Raw genomic sequence first — 21,642 nt, 5'->3', positions numbered from 1 at the left:
ACTACCATACCCCGTTCAAAGGAATGTAACCTTTATTTAACTAGGCAAGTCAGTTAAGAACAAATTCTTATTTACAATGACGGCCTAACCCGTCCAAACCTGGACGACGCTTGGCCAATTGTGCGCCGCCCTATGGATTTCGAATCACGGCCGGATGTGATACAGCCTGGATACAGCCACAATCCATGTCTCAAGGCTTAAAAATGATTCTTTAACCTGCCTTGTCCACTTCTTCACTGATTGAAGTGGATTTAACAGGTGACATTGAATAAGGGATCATAGCTTTCACCTGGATTCACCTGGTCAATCTATGTCATGGAAAGAGCAGGTGTTCTTAATGGTTTGTATATTCAGTGTACATGTCCACTCTCACAGGCAAAATCTCACTGTACAGTGGGTGGAGGGCGCACTTTGGACAGGCCACCCCGCCTTCATGACCACTACCTACTTCTGATTGGTCGACGATGGCAAAGGAAGCTAAGCCTGAGCGGAGCCACGGATACTACTGTATGTGAAGCGCGTGCTATTACCACTCAATGGCGTGTGCCCGTTCTCCTCTCCGCTCCTCATCCCTCCTCTTCCTCCCCCTCTCCCCGTCCCCATCCTACTCCCAGCCCCCCTCCCGACCCCACCGCCCTTGGGGCAGCTACAGCAGGTGAAGGTGGACAGAATCCCTTGGCGGAAACGGTTATTCATGAAACAGTATATAATTGGGTTGACACAAGCCGAGGTGTACGACAACAGATGGATGAAGGATATCGGCGCCCCCGAGAGGAGCTTGTCGGCAGAGCGGCGGTCGAAGGCCCTCCAGGCATTAACGGCAAACACGGGTGTCCAGCAGAGGAAGAAAAGACAGACGATGACCAGGAGCATGCGGATCACGCGCTTCTTAGCCATCAGGTTACAGGTGGAGCTGTTGCTGCACACACGGCTCAGCGTGGACTTAGCGCTGCCCATGCTGTCTCTGATTTTGATGGTCACGTTAGGGCTGTGGGTCGACAGAGGGCTCTGGAGGTGGGCAAGCTCGCCCTTCCTCTTGGCGGGCTGGAGGTAGCAGCCGTCGTTGTCGCCGGGTTTGATGCTGCCCGTGCTGCACTGTCTGTCTGTGATGGATCATAACAGCAGATATGAATAAAAATGAACATGAACGAAAATGGTATTTCCCTAAATAACAATTACAAATGATAAAGGTGGATATAATAACGATAAGGAAATCATCTCTGTGATGGACATTATTCATGTCTATGTTTAATATCTCTGTACAAATTGGATTTACCAAAGATTAGCCAATTGTAAAAAATTGCCAATAAGGTTGCCACAAAATGTAGATAACATGATGGCCAGAGCTGCACATTTTCAAGAGGTCAGTTGAGGTAAACGTACCTCTGCTGGACTTCTTGGTCATCTCAAACTTAATGCCCCTGTAGAGCTCAAGGGAGATGAGCCCGTAGGCTGTCATCATCACGATCCCAGGGACCAGGAAGAGGAGCAGCAGCAGAGACACATACCTGGGAGGAACAACAGGTCCATGGGGTCACCAGATTGGTCAAAGGCAGGGAAGTTCGCATTCAGTGTATCAAAGTGATTTGACCTTACAGTGAACAGCTTTCTGATCTCAACAATGACCTACCTCATCATTGCTAAGTATATGTCTAACAGATCAACAAATCACTGACTTTAACCCCCAAAAAGTAATAGACATGAATTTAATTTAATCTTTTGAGCTGACTTCTCCATGATTTACAGTGAAAATCACCTAACAGCTGAAACCTCTCTTTGTGATGGCACTCGTCTGCCCACCTTAAAGTGGGCAGACGAAAAAAGTATCTAATCTCTAAAGTATCTCTCCTCTCACCAGGACTGCTGGATGACATCACTGGGCCAGACTAGGCGGCACATGTTGCCCGTGCTGTTGTTGACCCGGGTGAAGGGCACCAGAGTGCTGGAGATGGGGTAGGGCAGCATGAGCAGGAAGCTCACCACCCAGGTGGCAGAGATGACCTTGGCGGCGTGAGACTTGGTTTGCCAGGTACGGGAGGTCAAAGGGTTGCAGATTGCACTGTAGCGCTCCAGAGAAATGGCCACCAGGTTGAAGGTAGAGACACTCACCGAGATACCTGGAGGGATGACAACGAATAACGGTCCTTGATACCACATGAGTATAGATTCTGATTAATAGATTGATAACAAACAAGCATGTAGCCTACATTAGCATGTTGTACTGCAATGATTTTGTACGGCTAAATATTTTAGTGTACAGTGTAGTAAATATGTATGTAAAATGTTAGTTATTAATATAGAAGTGTCGTAGATATGTAGAATCTCAATGTAGCCTAATGTGATTGTGATTTGGAGGCTTGCCAAACCAGGTTAAGGTCACAATTCAAGGGATAATCTGTAGTTCAAACAACAGCAAAGCAGTTACCCTGCCGCTGTTTCGGTAAACCGCTGAGGAATAGGGCTGGAGAAATGTCACCAATCTCAAATTCATAGACAGAGTTATGGATGACCATCCATGATAGCGACAGAAAAATGTTAACTGTGTTTTAAGGCCATACATTATTTGTTTACAATTACATTGTTTACAAACAATGGAATAAAACAAGCTTATATTTTGGGTTATGTTGGAATCTGACAGTTGAACTAAGCTAATGAGGAATTTATAAATTATATTCTTCAAGTATCAGGGTATATACAGTATCCTCCATAATTATTGGGACGAGCAAGCTTTTTTTCTTCTTTTGTCTCTATACTCCAAAGTTTGGATTTTAAATCAAACAATGACTATGAGGTTAAGTGCAAACTGCCGGCTTTAATTTTAGGGTATTTTCATCCATATCGGATGAACCATTTAGAAATGACAGCACTTTTTGTACATAGTCCTCCCTATTTTAGGGGAGGAAAGGTATTGGGACAAATTCACTTATGTGTAGTAAAAAGTGAAGTATTTGGTCCCATTGTGACTACAAATTTGAAATTTGTTCGATGCATTAGCTCTTCGTTTTGGTTGTGTTTCAGATTATTTTGTGCCCAATAGAAATTAATGGTAAACAATGTACTGTGCCATTTTGGAGTCTCTTTTATTGTAAATAAGATTAGAATATGTTTCTAAACATTTCTACATTAATGTGGATGCTGCCTAAATTATGGATAATCCTGAATGAATTGTGAATTACTTTACGAGCGTGTAAAGACAGAGCACTAGGCTAACATATGAAATTGTTTTAAGATGGTCATGCCATGGATAATTTAGTAATTTGATTTAGAATTTTAGGACCCCTTTAGGTAAAAAGAATATATATAAAACAAATATTTGATAAAACATTGAATTTGGCCTTTACTACTATAGCCCATAGAAACGCATTGGATAACACATTCATAAATGGCAAAAAATACAGTAAAAAAAATCTGTCATAAGGAATAAGATTTTGAAGTGTCTGTCCTATATCTAGAATATATAAGAAAGCTCAGGAAATATTTATGTTTTTTGGGCACATATTTAACCCCTTGTTGTTTTTGCCACATACTACCTCCATACTTCAATTACTTTGTATGGGTTACCTTCAGACGAGTCCCGTGGCACTTGCAAAATCGAGAGCACCATCGTGTTCGTGAGTCTCCCCTTTTCATAGAGGGGTCATAATAGTTTTTAGGCGAAACCGTTCAGACGTTTTCATGAGAAAATCGATTTTCGGGATGTCTAATGGTCAGACAAATACCGGTGTAGCTCGGCCACCTTCCACCGCAGACGTGGAAGGCCGACAAGCGGATTTGATGGTTTGAGACGCAGCCCATGCAAAAAAAAAATCTTAGGGATTTTTACAAATTTTTACTTAGATTGATTGGTGGATCAATAGACTCTTAAGATTAACCAGTGGAAGTTAACAAACTTACAGAGTAATAGTAACAACGGCACATCTAAATAAATGCACATTACTGTGGACGTACCGGTGTATTTCACGTTACACTCTGTGACAGATGAGTTATTCCGTGATCTCACCGCACACGAATCCAGGAACAAACAGATCAGGACAGAGGCAGGCTGTGAACTATCTAACTACTAACAAATACCACAGGTAGAAAATGTTCCCGAAGGCAATAATAAAAAATAAATCCAGCTGATACAAATGCATATACCTAGGATTTATCCATACAATATCCAGGCAGGAAATATTGTTGAAAAAGATTGGAACTACAAGAGCACTTGAAATACAGCTATGCATAGAGCTATTCTGTATCTGCGAACTATATATTCATACAACATCCAGACATAAAAAAGTTCAATGGAATGTTTTTAACAAGTTATGAACCATGAGAAAGGTACAGCCTTGACTTTAAATGCCTCTAGAGAATGGGTCCTCAACTATACAGCTTTATTGATATTTCTATGCCTGAGAGTCTAAAGTTATTGAGACACTTGTCAAAAACAAACATCACTCTTCTACCATGTTATTTTTTTTCCTCTTATTGCCTTGTGGCCTGGACCTTTCTGCTCAGAATAAATGGCTCCTTAAATCAGGAGACGGGGCCAGTACGTTTACAGCCCGGGCGGCGGGAAGGCGACAAGGGAACGCAGCCACGGCTATAGCCATCAAATTACTTTATTTGGTGTCTCTTCACACCAGGCACCAGGTCAGAGCCTAAATGGAGGTGGTATTGGCTCAATGGATTCTGGCATCTGCTTCTTTGTTGATTTTCCATTATTAGCCTACAGCCCACTCCAATGTGTTCATGGTAGGTCGGTGAGTGAATGGCTGAAGCTGAAAGGAATCTTCCTATGTGCCTATGTGGACAGTACCTACTGTACTCACTCCCCTTACTTGACCCCTTGAAATGAGTGACAGCAGTGTAGTAGACAATAACAAGATAAGACCAAGATTAACTATGCAGCACAGAAGATGACAAGAGTATGTAAACACATCCTATTGCAATAACACAGAAATCCCTAACAGACAAGCCCACTACATGGTCATGGAGACCTGGGCCCATATCCACAAAGCATCTCAGAGTAGGAGTGTTAATCTAGGATCTACCCATAGAATCTTATTCATTATGATCTAAAAGGTAAAACTGTTCCTAGGTCAGCACTCCTACTTAGAGACGCTTTGTGAATACGGGCCCAGGTCAGGACCTGTGTACAGTACATCCACTGGACTCACCCATGAAGTACATGGCCACCTTGCAGATGCCCGAGCCGAACACAAAGTCCCTCATGAGGTTGGGGATGAGGGTGAAGGGCATGCAGAAGAGGCAGAGCATCAGGTCGCTAGCGGCCAGGGAAAGCAGGAACAGGTTGGTGACTGTGCGCATGTGGCGGTTCTTCACCAGCACGGCGATGATCAGGCTGTTACCCAGCACGCTGACCAGGAAGATGAGGCAGTAGAGGAAGATACGCACTGTCTGGTTCAAATCTATAGAGGGGAGAGAAAGACGGTCAGCATCATTGTTATAATTGTCATTATCATCATCGTCATCATCAGCATGATCATCAGCTTCATCATTGTTTTCATTGTCATCGTCAATGTTATCGTTATTATCAACATCTTCTTTATCAACTTCATCAATATTATCAGACAATTATTATCATAAACATCATCATCATCATCAGTATTATTAAGATCATCATCACCATCATTACCTTCAAATAATCAATTCGTTAGGTCTAGCTGTTTTCAATGACATGGCCCTTGTTGTGAAATTAATTTAAGTGTATCCTAATTCGATTGTAAAATATTCTTATATACAGTTGAAGTCAGAAGTTTACATACACCTTAGCCAAATACATTTAAACACAATTTTTCACAATTCCTGACATTTAATCCTAGTAAAAATTCCCTGTCTTAGGTCAGTTAGGATCACCACTTTATTTTAAGAATGTGAAATATCAAAATAATAGTACAGATTATGATTTATTTCAGCTTTTATTTCTTTCATCACATTCCCAGTGGGTCAGAAGTTCACATACACTCAATTAGTATTTGGTAGCATTGCCTTTAAATTGTTTAACTTGGGTCAAACATTTTGGGTAGCCTTCTACAAGCTTCCCACAATAAGTTGGGTGAATTTTGGCCCATTCCTCCTGACAAAGCTGGTGTAACTGAGTCAGGTTTGTAGGCCTCCTTGCTCGCACATGATTTTTCGTTCTGCCCACAAATTTTCTATAGGATTGAGGTCAGGGCTTTGTGAGGGCCACTCCAATGCCTTGACTTTGTTGTCCTTAAGCCATTTTGCCACAACTTTGGAAGCATGCTTGGGGTCATTGTCCATTTGGAAGACCCATTTGCGACCAAGCTTTAACTTCCTGACTGATGTCTTGAGATGTTGCTGCAATATATCCACATAATTTTCCTCCCTCATGATGCCATCGATTTTGTGAAGTGCACCAGTCCCTCTCGCAGCAAAGCACCCCCACAACATGATGCTGCCACCCCCGTGCTTCATGGTTGGGATGGTGTTCTTCGGCTTGCAGGCCTCCCCCTTTTTCCTCCAAGATGAACGTGGTACCTTCAGGTGTTTTGAAAATTGCTCCCAAGGATCAACCAGACTTGTGGAGGTCTACAATTTTTCTTTCTGTGGTCTTGGCTGATTTCTTTTGATTTTCCCACAATGTCAAGCAAAGAGGCACTGAGGTGGGCCTTGAAATACATCCACAGGTACACCTCCAATTTGACTCAAATGATGTCAATCAGAAGCTTCTAAAGCCATGACATCATTTTCTGGAATGTTCCAAGCTGTTTGAAGACACAGTCAATTTAGTGTATGTAAACTTCTGACCCACTGGAATTGTGATTAAGTGAAATAATCTGTCTGTAAACAATTGTTGGAAAAAATTACTTGTGTCATGCACAAAGTAGATGTCCTAAACGACTTGCCAAAACAATAGTTTGTTTTAACAACAAAAATGTGGAGTGGTTGAAAAACAAGTTTTAATGACTCCAACCTAAGTGTGTGTCAACTTCTGACTTCAACTGTACATTTTTTCTCAATCATGTACAAGCATTTTCTGGAACAATGTTGCTGATTTTCAAAACAGAGTCCACAAGACACAGAACTCTGGCCTTTTGCAACAAAGTAAATGCCTTCTCAAAACATAAATGCAATCATCAAAACTATAGTATACTGTCAAAATTGCAAATACATTCATCAAAAGAACACAAGTGCCTGCAAATAGATTAATGCAATCATACTTATCTCTCGAGTCCAAGCAGACAAAACAGAAAATTAGTCTGTCTTTCAAAAATCCCAGTAGATCAATACGTTTTCTTTGCTGTCAATAAATCATGTTGATCAAAATTGGAAGTACAACTATCCAAAGGTGCAGAGTTATGGGCAATTACCCTCCTTTTATGCACATTTCACCAAACAATTTCATACACATTAAATCAAATATTACTGATAAAATAAATTACATAAAAAATAAGCACATTGTGCATGATTCATTAATCTGTCCAATCACAATTGCACGTATTCAATACGTGGGCTCGTTTGCTCATAGTTTTGTTGACTTTTCATTGGCACACAGAAACACAATACACAATAGAAATAAGGCAAGGTGAATACAATGGAGGAAAAACACAACTGATATGAATATATAGGCCTCAATCCACACTAAAGCAAAGCTCTACAATGGAAGGTCACAGTGTCGGAGATGGTGACTTCGAAGTATACCAAAGTTTCTTAGAAGTAACCCAACTTCATTCTCTGCATATCTGCAATATTGTGAAATAAAATGATTAGACAGTCCCACTGCCTAGATCTTTCCCTATATTGTACATGGTATGATACTGATAGGGTGATTTTAAGAACTTTGTGCAGTAGCATTTACTGATTGCTGGAAACAGTGAACACAATTGAACACATTCTCTTCTGATGAAAACAATGTGTTAATATTCTGTGAACTAAACACAGGCTTAACAGTGAGTTTTTTTTAAAATTCACTGATGACATTTGTATTTCAGGTTCTGCAGAAGGTGGTCTAAGATATGCAAGTCAGGTACAAAGACAAGAAGATTATCAGAAGTTCTGTAAATGTAGGCTATTAGCATTTGGTCATTGCTGTTCTACAGGCCTATATATAGATAGGCTACGTTTCAACACAGATCCCAAAATAGCGTTTACGCAATTGAGAAACACTTTAAATATAGATGCTTGTTCCTTACTAATCCTGGGTTATTTTAGGGCTACCATTAGTAGGCTAAAGGCAATTAATCTGTAATTCAGTTGGAGTCAGTTCTGGTTGGCTGCATTACTCAGGGGAAGAGTGTGTGCAAATTTGGGGCTTGAATTAATTAACAAAATATTGGATTCATAGTATAGCCTATCAGCTCCGCCTAATTTCAATGAGAATTCAGAGATAAGTTCAGTCAATGTAACACTAAGACCTACTGTAGCCTATCAGACAACTACATGTTGACCTGATACTAATTTGTAATCATGTGTTAATTAATGTCAAAAATGAAATAATGATATTCACTCCATCCAAGCAGAGGAGCCGAAAGAACGCATGCTACTTCAACCGCGCGTAAATGCATCGTTTGGGGTGTCCAAAGGGTCGCTCTCAATGCGCAGTTGCGCATAATAATAAAAAAAACATTACTAACATTTAGAAATATGGATGACTTGGGACAAAATGCATTTTCGCAGGTTTGTGTAACAGACGGGGGAGTGTTATGACTTTAAAATAAAACAGTTTTATGACTTTAAAATAAAACAGGCTACATTTTTAACAACACTTTGCATCAATATCTCCACTAAAAACGTATGTATTTTGATTTAAAATATATCTAGAATTAGACAATTACTTTTTATCAATTTAATTTCCCCAAATGTATGATTATCATTTGGATTGGTTACCTTTCGGTTCCGGCCGCGTCTGGTTTTCATCGTCGCACTCCGAGACATTCTTGATTCCAAAGTCACATAATATCTTATAAAGATTAGTGGAATTTTTGAGCATGTCATGCAATGTAAATGTCTCCATTTTAGCTTTTCTATTTTTCTATGTTATTTTGTCTGATGCATAAACTGAGATGAGGTTATGCAAAAGAACCCATTCCGTACAACTTGATATTATGTCTGCAAATCACTTCCCAAATGTCATGTTCATATTCTCCAGAAGTTTGCATGACCCCATTTGTTTGGTAAAAAAATATTATCCAGCTTTCAACGAAATTGACGTGAGTGAGAAAACATTATTGACTTCAAGCGTCTGCTGCATGCACATTTTGTTGTGCTCCAGCACTTCAATGTTGGATATGAGAAATATAACAGTATGGATGGGTGGATAGAGAACTCCGGTCTAAGAGAGCCCGCCTCTTGAGCCCATGGTCATGCAAGTGAAACAGCAGCCGCAACAATGTAAAATGATTTTTGTGATTTTGTTTTAGTCTGTTGTATAAGTAGACTATTTAAGTGACATATTTCAAGAATACCACGTCAATGTTTTCACCAAAAGTAAATTAGTTGTAGATTTGTTATGAACAAAACAAATCCATGAGATGTGATTGATTGCTCACATGTGAGAGATAATAGGCTGTCATTATGGTACTGGACAGAGGCTCACCTGATGATGGTGATCCAGCTCCATCACAACATGACTTAACTCCACATGCATGTTTTGGTTAAAAACCTATCTTCTGCTCTCAGTAATTGTATCACTTTGACTAGATAGACCTAAGATGCTAGCCTGGTCCCAGATCTGTTTGTGCTTTTGCCTACTCCAAACATAGGCCTAAGATATTCCAAAAATGCCCCTCCCAAACTAAACCCTCAGCCATGGTAGCCTATATAGGCACCAACAAACTTTTAAACTGTTTTCTTATCTTTGAATGCGGGTGACAGAGTCATAGCAAAGTCATAGCAAGTCATTCTTATTACAGGCCTGGCTTACTCAAATGACTCTACCTTTCTGACTTGTATAGGCTATGTAATGCGATTGATGATAAGCTGTTGTTGGATACAGCACTACAAATACATAGATAATCTAGACAATTTGAATCCAAACAATATCTTCGTTTATGCAAAGAACAGCCTATATTAGGGATTTTTCATCAACTTAGAGAGAGCTTGCATGCTATTCACAATCAACACACTGGTAATGCAATACATAACCATAAAGCAACAAAATAAACAATCTAGACATTTTATAATATTTATATTCAGACGCAATGGCTGGGCTAGGAACTAATCTTGCGTAGTTTTTGTTTCCTCTACATCCATAGTCCGTAGTTGCTAAGTAACCACTGCAGAGGCCAAAGGCTGCAACACCGTATACCAAATGGATTCTAAAAGTCTAATTGCCTTATCGTAGTGTAGATAAACCAAAACGAGCATTGAAAATGATGGATGAGGGAACGGAGTTATCACTGACAATTGCGCAAATTGTCCAGCGACTGAAAGCAACTCATTTACACTCTCAAATAGAGAGACAGGCCAAAGTGAGTAGCTAGCTAGCTGCTCTGCAGAACCGAAAGCATTGACCGAAAGGCGTGTGCAACAACGAATGTTGTCCTCCCTGTCTGCTGCTGTGAGACTTTACAGCTGCCAAAGCTATACAAATATTTGCCTTATCTAGCTATACTATTGATTTTACAACCAGTAACTAACTGCTTGACATGCCAAAATATCTAGCTACATAGAGAATGTGCTTAACTATTTTCCTATTCTATTTAGGAGTGTTTGCATAGACCCGAGATACAATTAGAATCTCTAAAAGAGGACGTTCGTAATTTTCTCAAAGCATCAGGTAAGCGCGTGATGCAAAACAAATACTTTTGTGGGTAATAGCAAGCTAGCTGTCATGGACTGGACATACATTGAATATCATGCATGTCATGTTGCAAATTAATACCTTTATTTTGTGTTGCAGGTTGGGAGAGAAAGCTACAGAATGCAGTATACAGAGAGTTGCACGTGTAAGTGTTTTTTCAATAAACAAAATGTGTTATGTATAAGCATATCAAATGTATAACATGTACATGGGCACACAGATAGAGAGATTGAGAGAGACCAGGCAGAGAGAGAGGGAGGGTTAATGGTATGTTCCCTTACTGAAGTGTGGTTCTAACTGTTTATATAACATTTATGAGAGTGAATCACCTGAAATGTTCAGCCAATGCTCGTTTAAAACAGACTCCATTAAAAGTGATTTTGGGCTTTAGTCTTGGCCAAGAACCACACTCCAGACCAGATCCCAAAACTGGCACCAACGCGCAAACCATCATCCAATGCCAGGAGGTCTCATGCTTTTATTCTTCTGTTTTGTTTGTCTGTCTAGACCTCCTGTATTTGTATCAGATATGGACAGACAGATGCATGTTCCTTACATTGCTAACATTTATTTTTAAACAGACAACACTTTTTCAGCTTCTCTGTTTGTATGATCAAATCGTGAGTTGTTATTCAGTTTGACCAAATGTAGCCCGAGTCACCTTAAGTCACTTGGTATCTTACTGCCGTGAGATGAAAACAAACTCATGAAACAACTGCCTGAACTTGAGGACGTCCAGTTTCGCACTACAACATAAAGAGTTGAATTATGCCTTCCTCTCTTGAACATGAATCATCCGTGTATGTCCCCGTTTAGGTGACGTGTTTAGATAAAGATGATTGTTTTACAGTGCCTTGCAAAAGTATTCATCCCCATGGTGTTTTTTTCCTATTTTGTTGCATTACAACCTATAATTTCAATGGATTTTTATTTGGATTTCATGTAATGGACTTACACAAAATAGTCCAAATTGGTGAAGTGAAATGAAAAAAATAACATGTTTCAAAAAATAAACGGAAAACTTGTGCGTGCATATGTATTCACCCCCTTTGCTATGAAGCCCCTAAATAAGATCTGGTGCAACCAATCACCTTCAGAAGTCACATAATTAGTTAGATTGCACCCAGGTGGACTTTATTTAAGTGTCACATGATCTGTCACATGATCTCAGTATATATACACCTGTTCTGAAAGGCCCCAGAGTCTGCAGCACCACTAAGCAAGTGGCACCATGAAGACCAAGGGGCTCTCCAAACAGATCAGGGACAAAGTTGTGGAGAAGTACAGATCAGGGTTGGGTTAAAAAAATATCCAAAACAACCCACAGAGCACCATTTAAATCCATTATTAAAAAATGGAAAGAATATGGCACCACAACAAACCTGTCAAGAGAGGGCCGCCCACCAAAACTCACAGACCAGGCAAGGAGGGCATTAATCAGAGGCAACAAAGAGACCAAAGATAACCTTGAAGGAGCTGCAAAGCTCCACAGCAGAGTTTGGAGTATCTGTCCATAGGACCACTTTAAGCCGTACACGCCACAGAGCTGGGCTTTATAGAAGAGTCGCCACAAAAAAGCAATTTCTTAAAGATTAAAATAAGTGAACATGTTTGGTGTTTGCCAAAAGGCATGTGGGAGACTATCCAAACATATGGAAGAAGGTACTCTGGTCAGGTGAAACTAAAATTCAGCTTTTTGGCCATCAAGGAAAACGCTCTGTCTGGTGCAAACCCAACACCTCTCATCAACCCGAGAACCCCATTTTTTTCATCGGCAGGGACTGGGAAACTGGTCAGAATTGAAGGAATGATGGATGGTGCTAAATACAGGGCAATTCTTGAGGGAAACCTGTTTGTCTTCCAGAGATTTGAGACTGGGACAGAGGTTCACCTTCCAGCAGGACAATGACCCTAAGCATACTTCTAAAGCAACACTTGAGTGATTTAAGGGGAAACATTTAAATGTCTTGGAATGGCCTAGTCAAAGCCCAGACCTCAATCCAATTGAGAATCTGTGGTATGACTTAAAGATTGCTGTTCACCAGCAGAACCCATCCAACTTGAAGGAGCTGGAGCAGTTTTGCCTTGAAGAATGGGCAAAAATCCCAATGGCTAGATGTACCAAGCTTATAGAGACATACCCTAAGAGACTTGCAGCTGTAATTGCTGCAAAAGGTGGCTCTACAAGGTATTGACTTTGGGGGGGTGGTGAATAGTTATGCACGCTGAAGTTTTCAGTTTTGTCTTGTTTCTTGTTTTTTTCACAATCAAAAATATTTAGCATTTTCAAAGTGGTAGGCATGTTGTGTAAATCAAGTGATACAATCCCCCCAAAATCTATTTTAATTCCAGGTTGTAAGGCAACAAAATTGAAAAAATTCCAAGGGGGGTGAATACTTTCGCAAGCCACTATATAACACAAGGGCCGTCTGAAATTGGCTCGATCCTGTTTTTGTTCTCCAGACGGCCAGAGTCATTTGTTTAGGCTGAATGATAAGTGGACAAAGTCAGGAGGCAGGAGGCAGGAGGTGGATCTGGTAGAGGAACCCAGACCTTCTCCTTCAACTGGAGAGAGAACCTTCAGTTGGTCTTGGTCGATTTGTTCTTTTTCCCCCAGTTTGATTGCATAAATAAAAAATAAAATCTTCAATATATTGCTTATAGTAGAGGATCCTACTGCCTTTACGGGTTGGTTGTCATGCATTTATTTGAAGAAATTAGTCTTATTCGTTTTCACTTTCTCTCTTTTCCCCTCTCTCTCTCTCTCTCTCTCTCTCGCTCTCTCTCTCTCTCTCTTTCGCCCTTTCTATCACTCTCCTACTCACTCTTTCTCTCTCTAGTCAGCCGCTCCCCAGCCACCCTGCTGCTCCCCCAGAGCACGCCAAGGAGCCTCTGGCATACATGCGCAAGGCCCAGGTGGGTCTGTTGCTTCCTCTCTCCATCCATTTCTCCTTCTCTTCCTTTCTTCATCACTCCTCATTTCATCATCTCTTTTGTGGTTCTGTCTCTCAGATTTGTCTGGTGACTTACTGTAGAAGATATGCTTAAGTTAAGCAGATATGTTTTAGTGAAGGGATTTTAAAATTTAAATCCATAAAAATTCTTGGGTGGGCCGCCTAACAGTGTAAAAGTGCATTGAATTGCAGGAAATTTGCCTTAAAACTGCATGGCAAAATGTGTAGAATTGCAGGAAATTAGCTTTAATATTCCAAAGAATTCTCTCAGCTCCATGGAAACATTTGTAAATTTGCAGGAAAATTGGCTTTGAAATGCACAAGTATATCTACATCGCCAAGATGGGGACCTATAAAATGTTCTCAAAAATTCTGATGGGCCCACCACTCCTCTGACCACACCCCTGCCACGCCCACCACCTAAGCTCCAGGAAAAACTCTGCTCAGCGTTGTCTTTGTAATGTCGTTAAGTTAACTGTGTGTGTGTGTGTGTGTGTGTGTGTGTGCGTGTGTGTGTGTGTGTGTGTGTGTGTGTGTCTATGCTTGTGTGTGTCTTCCCCTACAGGTAAACTGGGAGAAGCGTATCCTCAAAAGCCTGAACAGCATGTGCACAGAGCTGGGTGTACCCTTGGCTCGTAAGGTAAACCGTGTAAAGTAGTTTATGACAGCATGTAAAAGGGTACTCAACCTAAGATGAGGTATTCAAGAATATTCACAGAGGGCCCTGTGTGTCAGTATATATTTGTGTTAATGTCTTCAGTCTATTGACAAACTACTTTATTGACCATTCTTAATTTTCTGTTTTGTAGAGGCCAGCTGTGGAACAGAAGGAGTTGACCAACAAGTGGAACGAGATGGGGACAGACGAACCAGGTCTTTACCTTCAAACTCCATGTTGATGATACCGTTTATGAGTGTGGATTAACTGGGGTTATTTTAACATTGCAGGAGGATGTAACCCATGCCATTGTAATTAAGGCTGTGTGTGTGTGTGTGTGTGTGTGTGTGTGTGTGTGTGTGTGTGTGTGTCATTTATACTTATATACCTCTTGCGTAGGTGCATTACCTTAATTAACTCTGCGTGTGCACATTACTCTGTCTAACAATGCTAACTGAGAAGGCGGTATGGTAACATTTACGAGTGTGTGCCGGGCCTTGGCATAAACAGCAGGCCTTGTGAATCCAGAGGATAACCAGACCCCTGGGCCTTGCCTCGCTCCGATAGCGTGTGGAACTCCCCTTCCAACCTTAACATGCTCTCTTTATTGACTGACCATGCACTTGACTTAGACTGAAGATGAAAACTTCTAACTGCCTGACTTTGCTGGGAATTCTCTTTCCAGCGAAGACGTTATACCATTTTTCTCCATTGGAGATGACCAAAATTAATGTTTATTTTGCCAACACATACTATGGATGGTTGCATTATCAGGTTAACTTTAATGACCCATTCAATGGTCACCAAAGTTAGCTTGATGATGCAACTATCCACCCAGCATCTGTGCTATGTTGTAATTACATTGTTATATCTATGTTATAACTACAATATTTTTATTAGCAACAAAAACTTTAATGCTCCTCTGTCTTTGTCCTTTTGTACAGATCTAAGTCGTTTCAGGCCTGTCTATGCTCCCAAAGACTTTCTGGAGGTAAATTGACTTCATCTCAATCAATATGTTCTGATCGGCGACTTAATATTCCAAGTTACTCCATTTCCCATAATTCCCAGGTGCTGATCAGCCTACGGAACCCAAACCATGACAGCAGTGAGGAGGCCAGCGCAAAGAGTCACTGGGGCCTCATCCAGGTGCCCCTCCACGACAGAGACATACCTCAGATGGTAGGGGGAATACTGTGTGTGTGTCTGTGTTTGTCTGTGGTGTGCGTGTGTGTCTGTCTGTGTCTGTGTGTCGTTCCACAGGTGGTAGGAGAAACACTTGATCTGAACCATCTGTGTGTGTCATTCTGAACCATCTGTGTTATACATTTATACTTTAGGGCACGTGTCAAACTCATTCCACGGAGGGCAGTGTGTCTGCGGGTTTTCGCTCCTCCCTTGATGGATGAAATAAGGTCACTCATTAGTAAGGAACTCCCCTCCCCTGGTTGTCTATGTCTTAATCGAACGGTAAACCCAAAAACTGTCAGATACTTGGCCCCCCATGGAATGAGTTTGACAGCTCTTTAGGAGAACAGGAACTGTTTGTCTGCGTGTGTGTATTCATACAGTGCATGTAATACATGGAGTAGTATTATTTACAGTATCTCACTTGAAAGACCTACTCATAGTAAATCCCAGATGATTTGTGTTTATTGACGATTCAATGGCGTTTACTTCGATTTGTATGTTTTGTCCCCTCAGAGAGAGGCCTATTCAGAGTTGAGCCTGACCACGGGGCAGCTGGGTATTGACGACCATACACACGTACCTCCAGGTAAAACTCAATTAACATGCACTGAGCTTGCGTTCTGTGTCCTGATGAAAATACTCATACTTTCCGGCCTATAAACAAAGCTTTGAAATGGTGAATGATGGATCATTTAGCGATAATTCATATTCCATATCAAGTTGGAAGAACTTCTAGGTCTACAGAAAATCATTCAAAATCATCAGAGAAAAACATGTTTACCTAGCAAATATAGAAATAAATCGGGATAAATAAAGAACATTTCAGTTGATATCTTATCAGTTTGTGTAAATGTTTCTCATGCCATTCGGCCATCTGGCATCTCTCAAGCAATATCTGTGTGTCTAAGAAGGATTTAAATATCATTGTATTCATAGACTTTTGTTTGTAAATCCAACTGATACAGTAGTCCGTTTTGGAAACGGATCCACTTCAGGCTGACAACTGATATATTTTTGTTGTCCCTCTTTTTCATATCGCCGGGCAGATTTGTTTGAAAGCGAGCATATTCGCATCGGGAAGAAAGGTAAGATAGATAGATAGATGGCTGGTTCATTTGGGATCCTATTTATTTAATAGTGTGTATCTCTCTTTTTGTATCGTAGCCAGTTGGTCCTCCCTGGAAAATGTCTTCCTGACATTAAAGTGGGACATTTGGTACTGCATGTACTCATGCGCACACACACACTAGGGCTGGGTGATATGGCCCAAATATATCACAATATTTTTCAATTTTATGTTTTGGAATAATATAAAAGTTCTAAATTGGCTTTATGAGTTGTGAATGACCGTAGGGCGGCAAAACATACTGTACATTTTAAGTGATTTCAATGGGTCTTTCTTCATTCTGATTGTTTTATACTGTTCAATCAAACGTCAACCAAAAGGTGATAGAATTTGAGTTAATTTCTACACTGCCACATAGGGCTGCACGATACGGGCAATTACCATATGACTTGCAATTTACACTCATCAAAAATATAAATATAAACGCAACATGAGCTGAAATAAAAGGTCCCAGAAATGTTCCATATGCACAGAAAGCATATTTCTCTTGTTCACAAATTTGTTTACATCCCTGTTAGTGAGCATTTCTCATTTGCCAAGATAATCCCCTGACAGGTGTGGCATATCAAGAAGCTGATTATACAGCATGATCATTACACAGGTGCACCTTGTACTGGGGACACTCTAAAATGTACAGTTTTGTCACACAACACAATGCCACAGATGTTTTGAGGGAGCTTGCAATTGGCAGGCTGACTGCAGGAATGTCCACCGGAGGTGTTGCCAGATAATTCAAAGTTAATTTCTCTACCATAAGCTGCCTCCAACATCGTTTTAGAGAATTTGGCAGAAAGTCCAACCAGCCTCACAACCGCAGACCACGTGTATGGCGTCATGTGGGCGAGTGGTTTGCTGATGTCAACGTTGTGAACAGAGTGCCCCTGGGTGACGGTGGGGTTATTGTATGGGCAGGCATAAGCTACGGACAATGAACACTATTGCATTTTATCAATGGCAATTCTAATGCACAGATATACTGTGACGAGATCCAGAGGCCCGTTGTGAGGCCCATTTCTTTTAAGGTATCTGTGACCAACAGATGCGTATCTGTATTCCCAGTCAGGTGAAATACATAGATCAGGGCCTAATTAATTAATTTGAATTGACCGATTTCCTCATATGAATTGTAACTCAGTAAAATATTAGAAATTGTTGCAAGCTGCATTTATATTTTTCTTCAGCATGGAAAAATAATAATAACAATATTATTCTATAGTTAGAATGTAATAGTGGACACTTTGAATACAGTGTTGTTTGACATGACAACGAATGAAAAAGCCAGAATTAGAATATTTTATATGTATTTAACTAGGCAAGTCAGTTAAGAAGAATTCTTATTTTCAATGACGGCCTAGGAACAGTGGGCTGTTTAGGGGCTGAACGACAGATTTTTACCTTGTCAGCTCGGGGATTCGATCTTGCAACCTTTCAGTTACTAGTCCAACGCTCTAACCACTAGGCTACCTGCCGCCCCACAATATCTATGGAGGCGTTGTTGTGACAGGGTAGAAACCAAAGTTTTGGTCAGTGTTTCTCAGGGGAGTGGGACCCTATACTCTTTGGCTACATTAAATGTTTTCTCTTACTTTATGAGGCTAACTTATTAGTGCTTTGCATATTCCGCTCTGATTTAGAAGAAACTCTTGCACAAACAACTTGCTTATTTAGGCCAACACCAGCACTGCTATCAGGCTGTATTTGTTCTGACTCAGTACATTTATTTATTGACTCCCGAGTGGCGCAGCGGTCTAAGGCACTGCATCTCAGTGCTAGAGGCGTCACTACAGACCCTGGTTCGATCCTGGGATGTATCACAACTGGCCATGATCAGGAATCCCATAGGGCAGTGCACAATTGGCTCGGCATTATCAGGGTTAGGGGAGGGTAGGCCGTCATTGTAAAATAAATATTTGTTCTTAACTGACTTGCCTAAATAAAGGTTTCATTTATAAAAAAAAATTATTAGCTAGCCAGCGAACTAGCGATTAGCATTAGCGGCTAACACAATTTATTTCAGCCACATCTTGGTAAGAAAAGACAAACTTGCTGTTTGCAGACAGTAAGATACACAAACTAATATTGTAATTATAGAATGCTTGTGGCTTTATATTAAGAAGCAAAGTGGATATCGTAATCGTTGTCATCAACATATTGTATCTGCTGCATTGACCATGAAGATTGAAGTCAAGAGTGAACGGTCAACAACTGCGCTCCTTAAGTGACAAGAGAGGGGTGGGGAGAGACGACTCAAGTAGCGGAGTAAACTATAAAAACGGAGTGGTGTATCACATTTAAAAAGCCAAACATTGAAATACCGTTATACTGCCCGTGCATCAATACCAGTATATAGTCAAATACGGTTTACCGCCCAGCCCTAACACACACACACACACACACACACACTTGTTGTTCTATTCTCGTGGAGACCTAAAATGGATTTCCATTCAAAATCTTACTTTCCCTAACCCCTACCTTAACCCTAAACTTAACTCAAGATTTAAATATAATTTTCCTTGTTATACTACCCTTTGGGGACTTTTGAAGATTTCAGGTCTCCACGAGGATAGAAGAACAAGACCACACACACCTCTCACCCCCCTCCCATGGGAAACCCCTAAAGGTAGCTCCTGCCATAACTAATCCTCTCCTTCACCCTCTCAAGTGGCCTAGTCTCCCTTACACTTTTGCACTCTACCCTGTCCCTGTATGCTGAGCCTAATGTAAACATTAGCGGGGGCGCCTCTTATAGGGTATAGGGCTGAATCAGAGTCCAGGCATGGCCGGGGGACACAATAATACAAGGACTAATTTTGTGTACGTCTCCTTAGTGCCCTCAGTGTGTTCTACATGGGTAGGAATGTGTTTTAACACCCCGATGGCCAAGGGGACGGTAGACCAAGTGAGGATAGCACTCTAAATGCCGATTAAAGAGGAACAAGAGGGCAGAATGTTTATGTTGGAGTGTGTTATTGGCTCTCCGACACCTGGAGTAAGTGGAGTCAAGGGCCATGTGCGTTTGGGACCTGTCGTAGTGGAAGGAGCAAGATGGAAGGTTCAGATTCAGATAGGTCTGGTCTGATCGGTTGAAGTCAGAGTTTGCTTTAGTTGTGTGTTCAACAGAAGGGGAAACTCGTGCTGCTATAATGACAGTGAGACATTTTGCTATGGTCCTGGTATGTTTACAGCGGTGTGAGTCAGTGGTGTGTGAAATATTTATTTTCATTGTGAATTCAAATTAAAGTATTTAAATGTATACGAAGTAGATCTCTCTCAGTTGTGCTATAATGTAACCACTGCTATAGTATTGTTGTGTTATGAGTGTGTCCTCTGTGTGTGTTGTTCCAGTGGTAAATGAGCAGGACAGTGCAGCAGCCCAGCAGTACAGTAGACAGGGATGTCCCACTGGCCTACGAGCTGACCTCTGGGCCCTCATCCTCAACTCCACCAATGAGCCTGAGGTAATGCACACACAGACATACACTATGCTGCCTGGTTAACTGGTAACCAATCTTTTGTAGATTAATGTATCATTATGTTAATGTTAAAGACCATGGTGTTGTACCTGCTACTCTGGGTTTTCTCTCCGTCTGCCTGTGTTTGTTATGAAACTGCCAGGCACACACAGCTGTTGCGATTCCCAAGACCCATTTTTCTCTAGGGCTTGAAGTTGCTCACCTCTTCCTGAACCTTCTCTTTCACTCTCTGAACCCTCTCCAGTGTTAATGGTTGACATGACCTATCTCCATCATTCACACTGGAAGAGGAACTGTTTAGGAGGGTCTTTTTGATAGAAAGGAAACTCCGGTCATATTTACCTGTGTTGTTTCTTCTCCATACATTGGCTGTATGTTAATGTGGGGGCACGTATGTTTATCCTAATTTATATTTATGAGTATTTATGGATGTTACCACTTGCGTAGCTTCAAATCAGTTCTCCAGTAAAGGAGGTTGCATGCGATTAGATTTAGCAAGCATTACAGTTGGTTGAACCGTCAAATCTAGCAAAAAAACATCTTTCCATTGGCATTAGACATTGTCCTAAAGGAATTCACTTATTGTACATGTAGATACGTATACGTATTTTATAGACTGAATGCCTAGTTTTAGTACAGGTTCATGCAGCTGGAGGCGATCCTCGGGCTATAAATTAGTGGTGCCCGTGTTTACGCCATCCTGCCGTAACTCGTCCCAGGGCACTGTGACCGCCAACGTAATCAAACTGGTGCGATTTAGCAAAGTTAGCTCAAACAAGAGGGCCTGCTCCCTGTGTGGCAAATGGCCGTGCCCCTCCGCATTTGTATAACCCAAGGAACGGACCCCCGCCTCGTCGCGGGCCGATTAAACAATGCCCTTATCGTGGGAAGATTGATCCCCCTAGGAGAGTTACAGGGATCCAGCGGAGGTCTGTAGAGCATTACCTTAACCAGGTTCGACAGTAGGACAAACAGAGTTACGTTCAGGACAGGAGAGAGGACTGTCCACTATCCGTAATCTGTGTGCCACTAGCTCTAGCGTGTATGACATGGTGGTATTGTATGACATATCAGGACACTCAGGATATTGTGTCAATGCACAGAGATTTATGTTACTGCAGTATAACCTAAACATCTTCAAGGATGACCTGTAGGTTGTATTAACCAATCACCACCATCCTTTTAAACAACACGCCCACTATGTCCCAGATAACCACCGTCACCCACCACCCATCAACTCGCCTATGACGTAGCCCGCATCCCACAATCCCTCATGTTAATAAGGGTAAGGGTTCTCCAGCGCAGACAGGCTAATAGATGGACGGATGCCTTTAAGGGCCTCGCCAAGGAGACAGGGCTTCCCCCGGGGCAATGGATAGAGCCACTATGTATGGCATAGGTTCCTTATGTACAGCCACGTACAGCTGCCCTGTGGCACAGAAGCAGTTGTGTACACAATGCCCTTAAGGTAC

The 21,642-nt window shown here is 41.3% G+C and overlaps 2 protein-coding genes across 2 annotated transcripts in view; one reads left to right on the top strand and one right to left on the bottom strand.

The window, feature by feature from the left end:
* Nucleotides 1-156: 156 nt before the first annotated feature.
* LOC115194107 (cholecystokinin receptor type A) lies at nt 157-9,680 on the bottom strand. The gene is made up of 5 exons (XM_029753485.1): nt 8,854-9,680; nt 5,160-5,411; nt 1,856-2,117; nt 1,384-1,508; nt 157-1,103 (listed from the first exon to the last, which is right to left on the bottom strand). Exons 1-5 carry the CDS (start codon nt 8,978-8,980, stop codon nt 478-480), a joined length of 1,392 nt encoding a protein of 463 aa, XP_029609345.1. The 5' UTR covers nt 8,981-9,680; the 3' UTR covers nt 157-477.
* A 500-nt stretch (nt 9,681-10,180) lies between these two features.
* Nucleotides 10,181-21,642, top strand: part of tbc1d19 (TBC1 domain family, member 19) — a 28,211-nt gene continuing 16,749 nt past the window's right edge. Inside the window, exons 1-11 of the mRNA XM_029753484.1 lie at nt 10,181-10,436; nt 10,672-10,744; nt 10,868-10,913; nt 13,609-13,684; nt 14,288-14,362; nt 14,532-14,595; nt 15,325-15,371; nt 15,452-15,562; nt 16,085-16,157; nt 16,618-16,656; nt 20,043-20,155. Coding sequence (XP_029609344.1) covers nt 10,338-10,436; nt 10,672-10,744; nt 10,868-10,913; nt 13,609-13,684; nt 14,288-14,362; nt 14,532-14,595; nt 15,325-15,371; nt 15,452-15,562; nt 16,085-16,157; nt 16,618-16,656; nt 20,043-20,155 — 816 coding nt within the window. The 5' untranslated portion in view covers nt 10,181-10,337. The remainder of the gene's footprint in view (nt 10,437-10,671; nt 10,745-10,867; nt 10,914-13,608; nt 13,685-14,287; nt 14,363-14,531; nt 14,596-15,324; nt 15,372-15,451; nt 15,563-16,084; nt 16,158-16,617; nt 16,657-20,042; nt 20,156-21,642) is intronic.

The sequence above is a fragment of the Salmo trutta genome, chromosome 5, assembly GCF_901001165.1.
Source record: "Salmo trutta chromosome 5, fSalTru1.1, whole genome shotgun sequence".
Taxonomy (NCBI): domain Eukaryota; kingdom Metazoa; phylum Chordata; class Actinopteri; order Salmoniformes; family Salmonidae; genus Salmo; species Salmo trutta.
This window is presented reverse-complemented; position numbering and strand designations above follow the sequence as displayed.

Coding starts and splice junctions, on each gene's coding strand:
- LOC115194107 (XM_029753485.1), bottom strand. CDS start 8,980: ATGGAGACATTTACATTGCATGACATGCTCAAAAATTCCACTAATCTT. Junction 1,509..1,855: donor GATGTCATCCAGCAGTCCTG/GTGAGAGGAGAG, acceptor TGTTCCTCCCAG/GTATGTGTCTCTGCTGCTGC. Junction 1,104..1,383: donor GACCAAGAAGTCCAGCAGAG/GTACGTTTACCT, acceptor GATCCATCACAG/ACAGACAGTGCAGCACGGGC.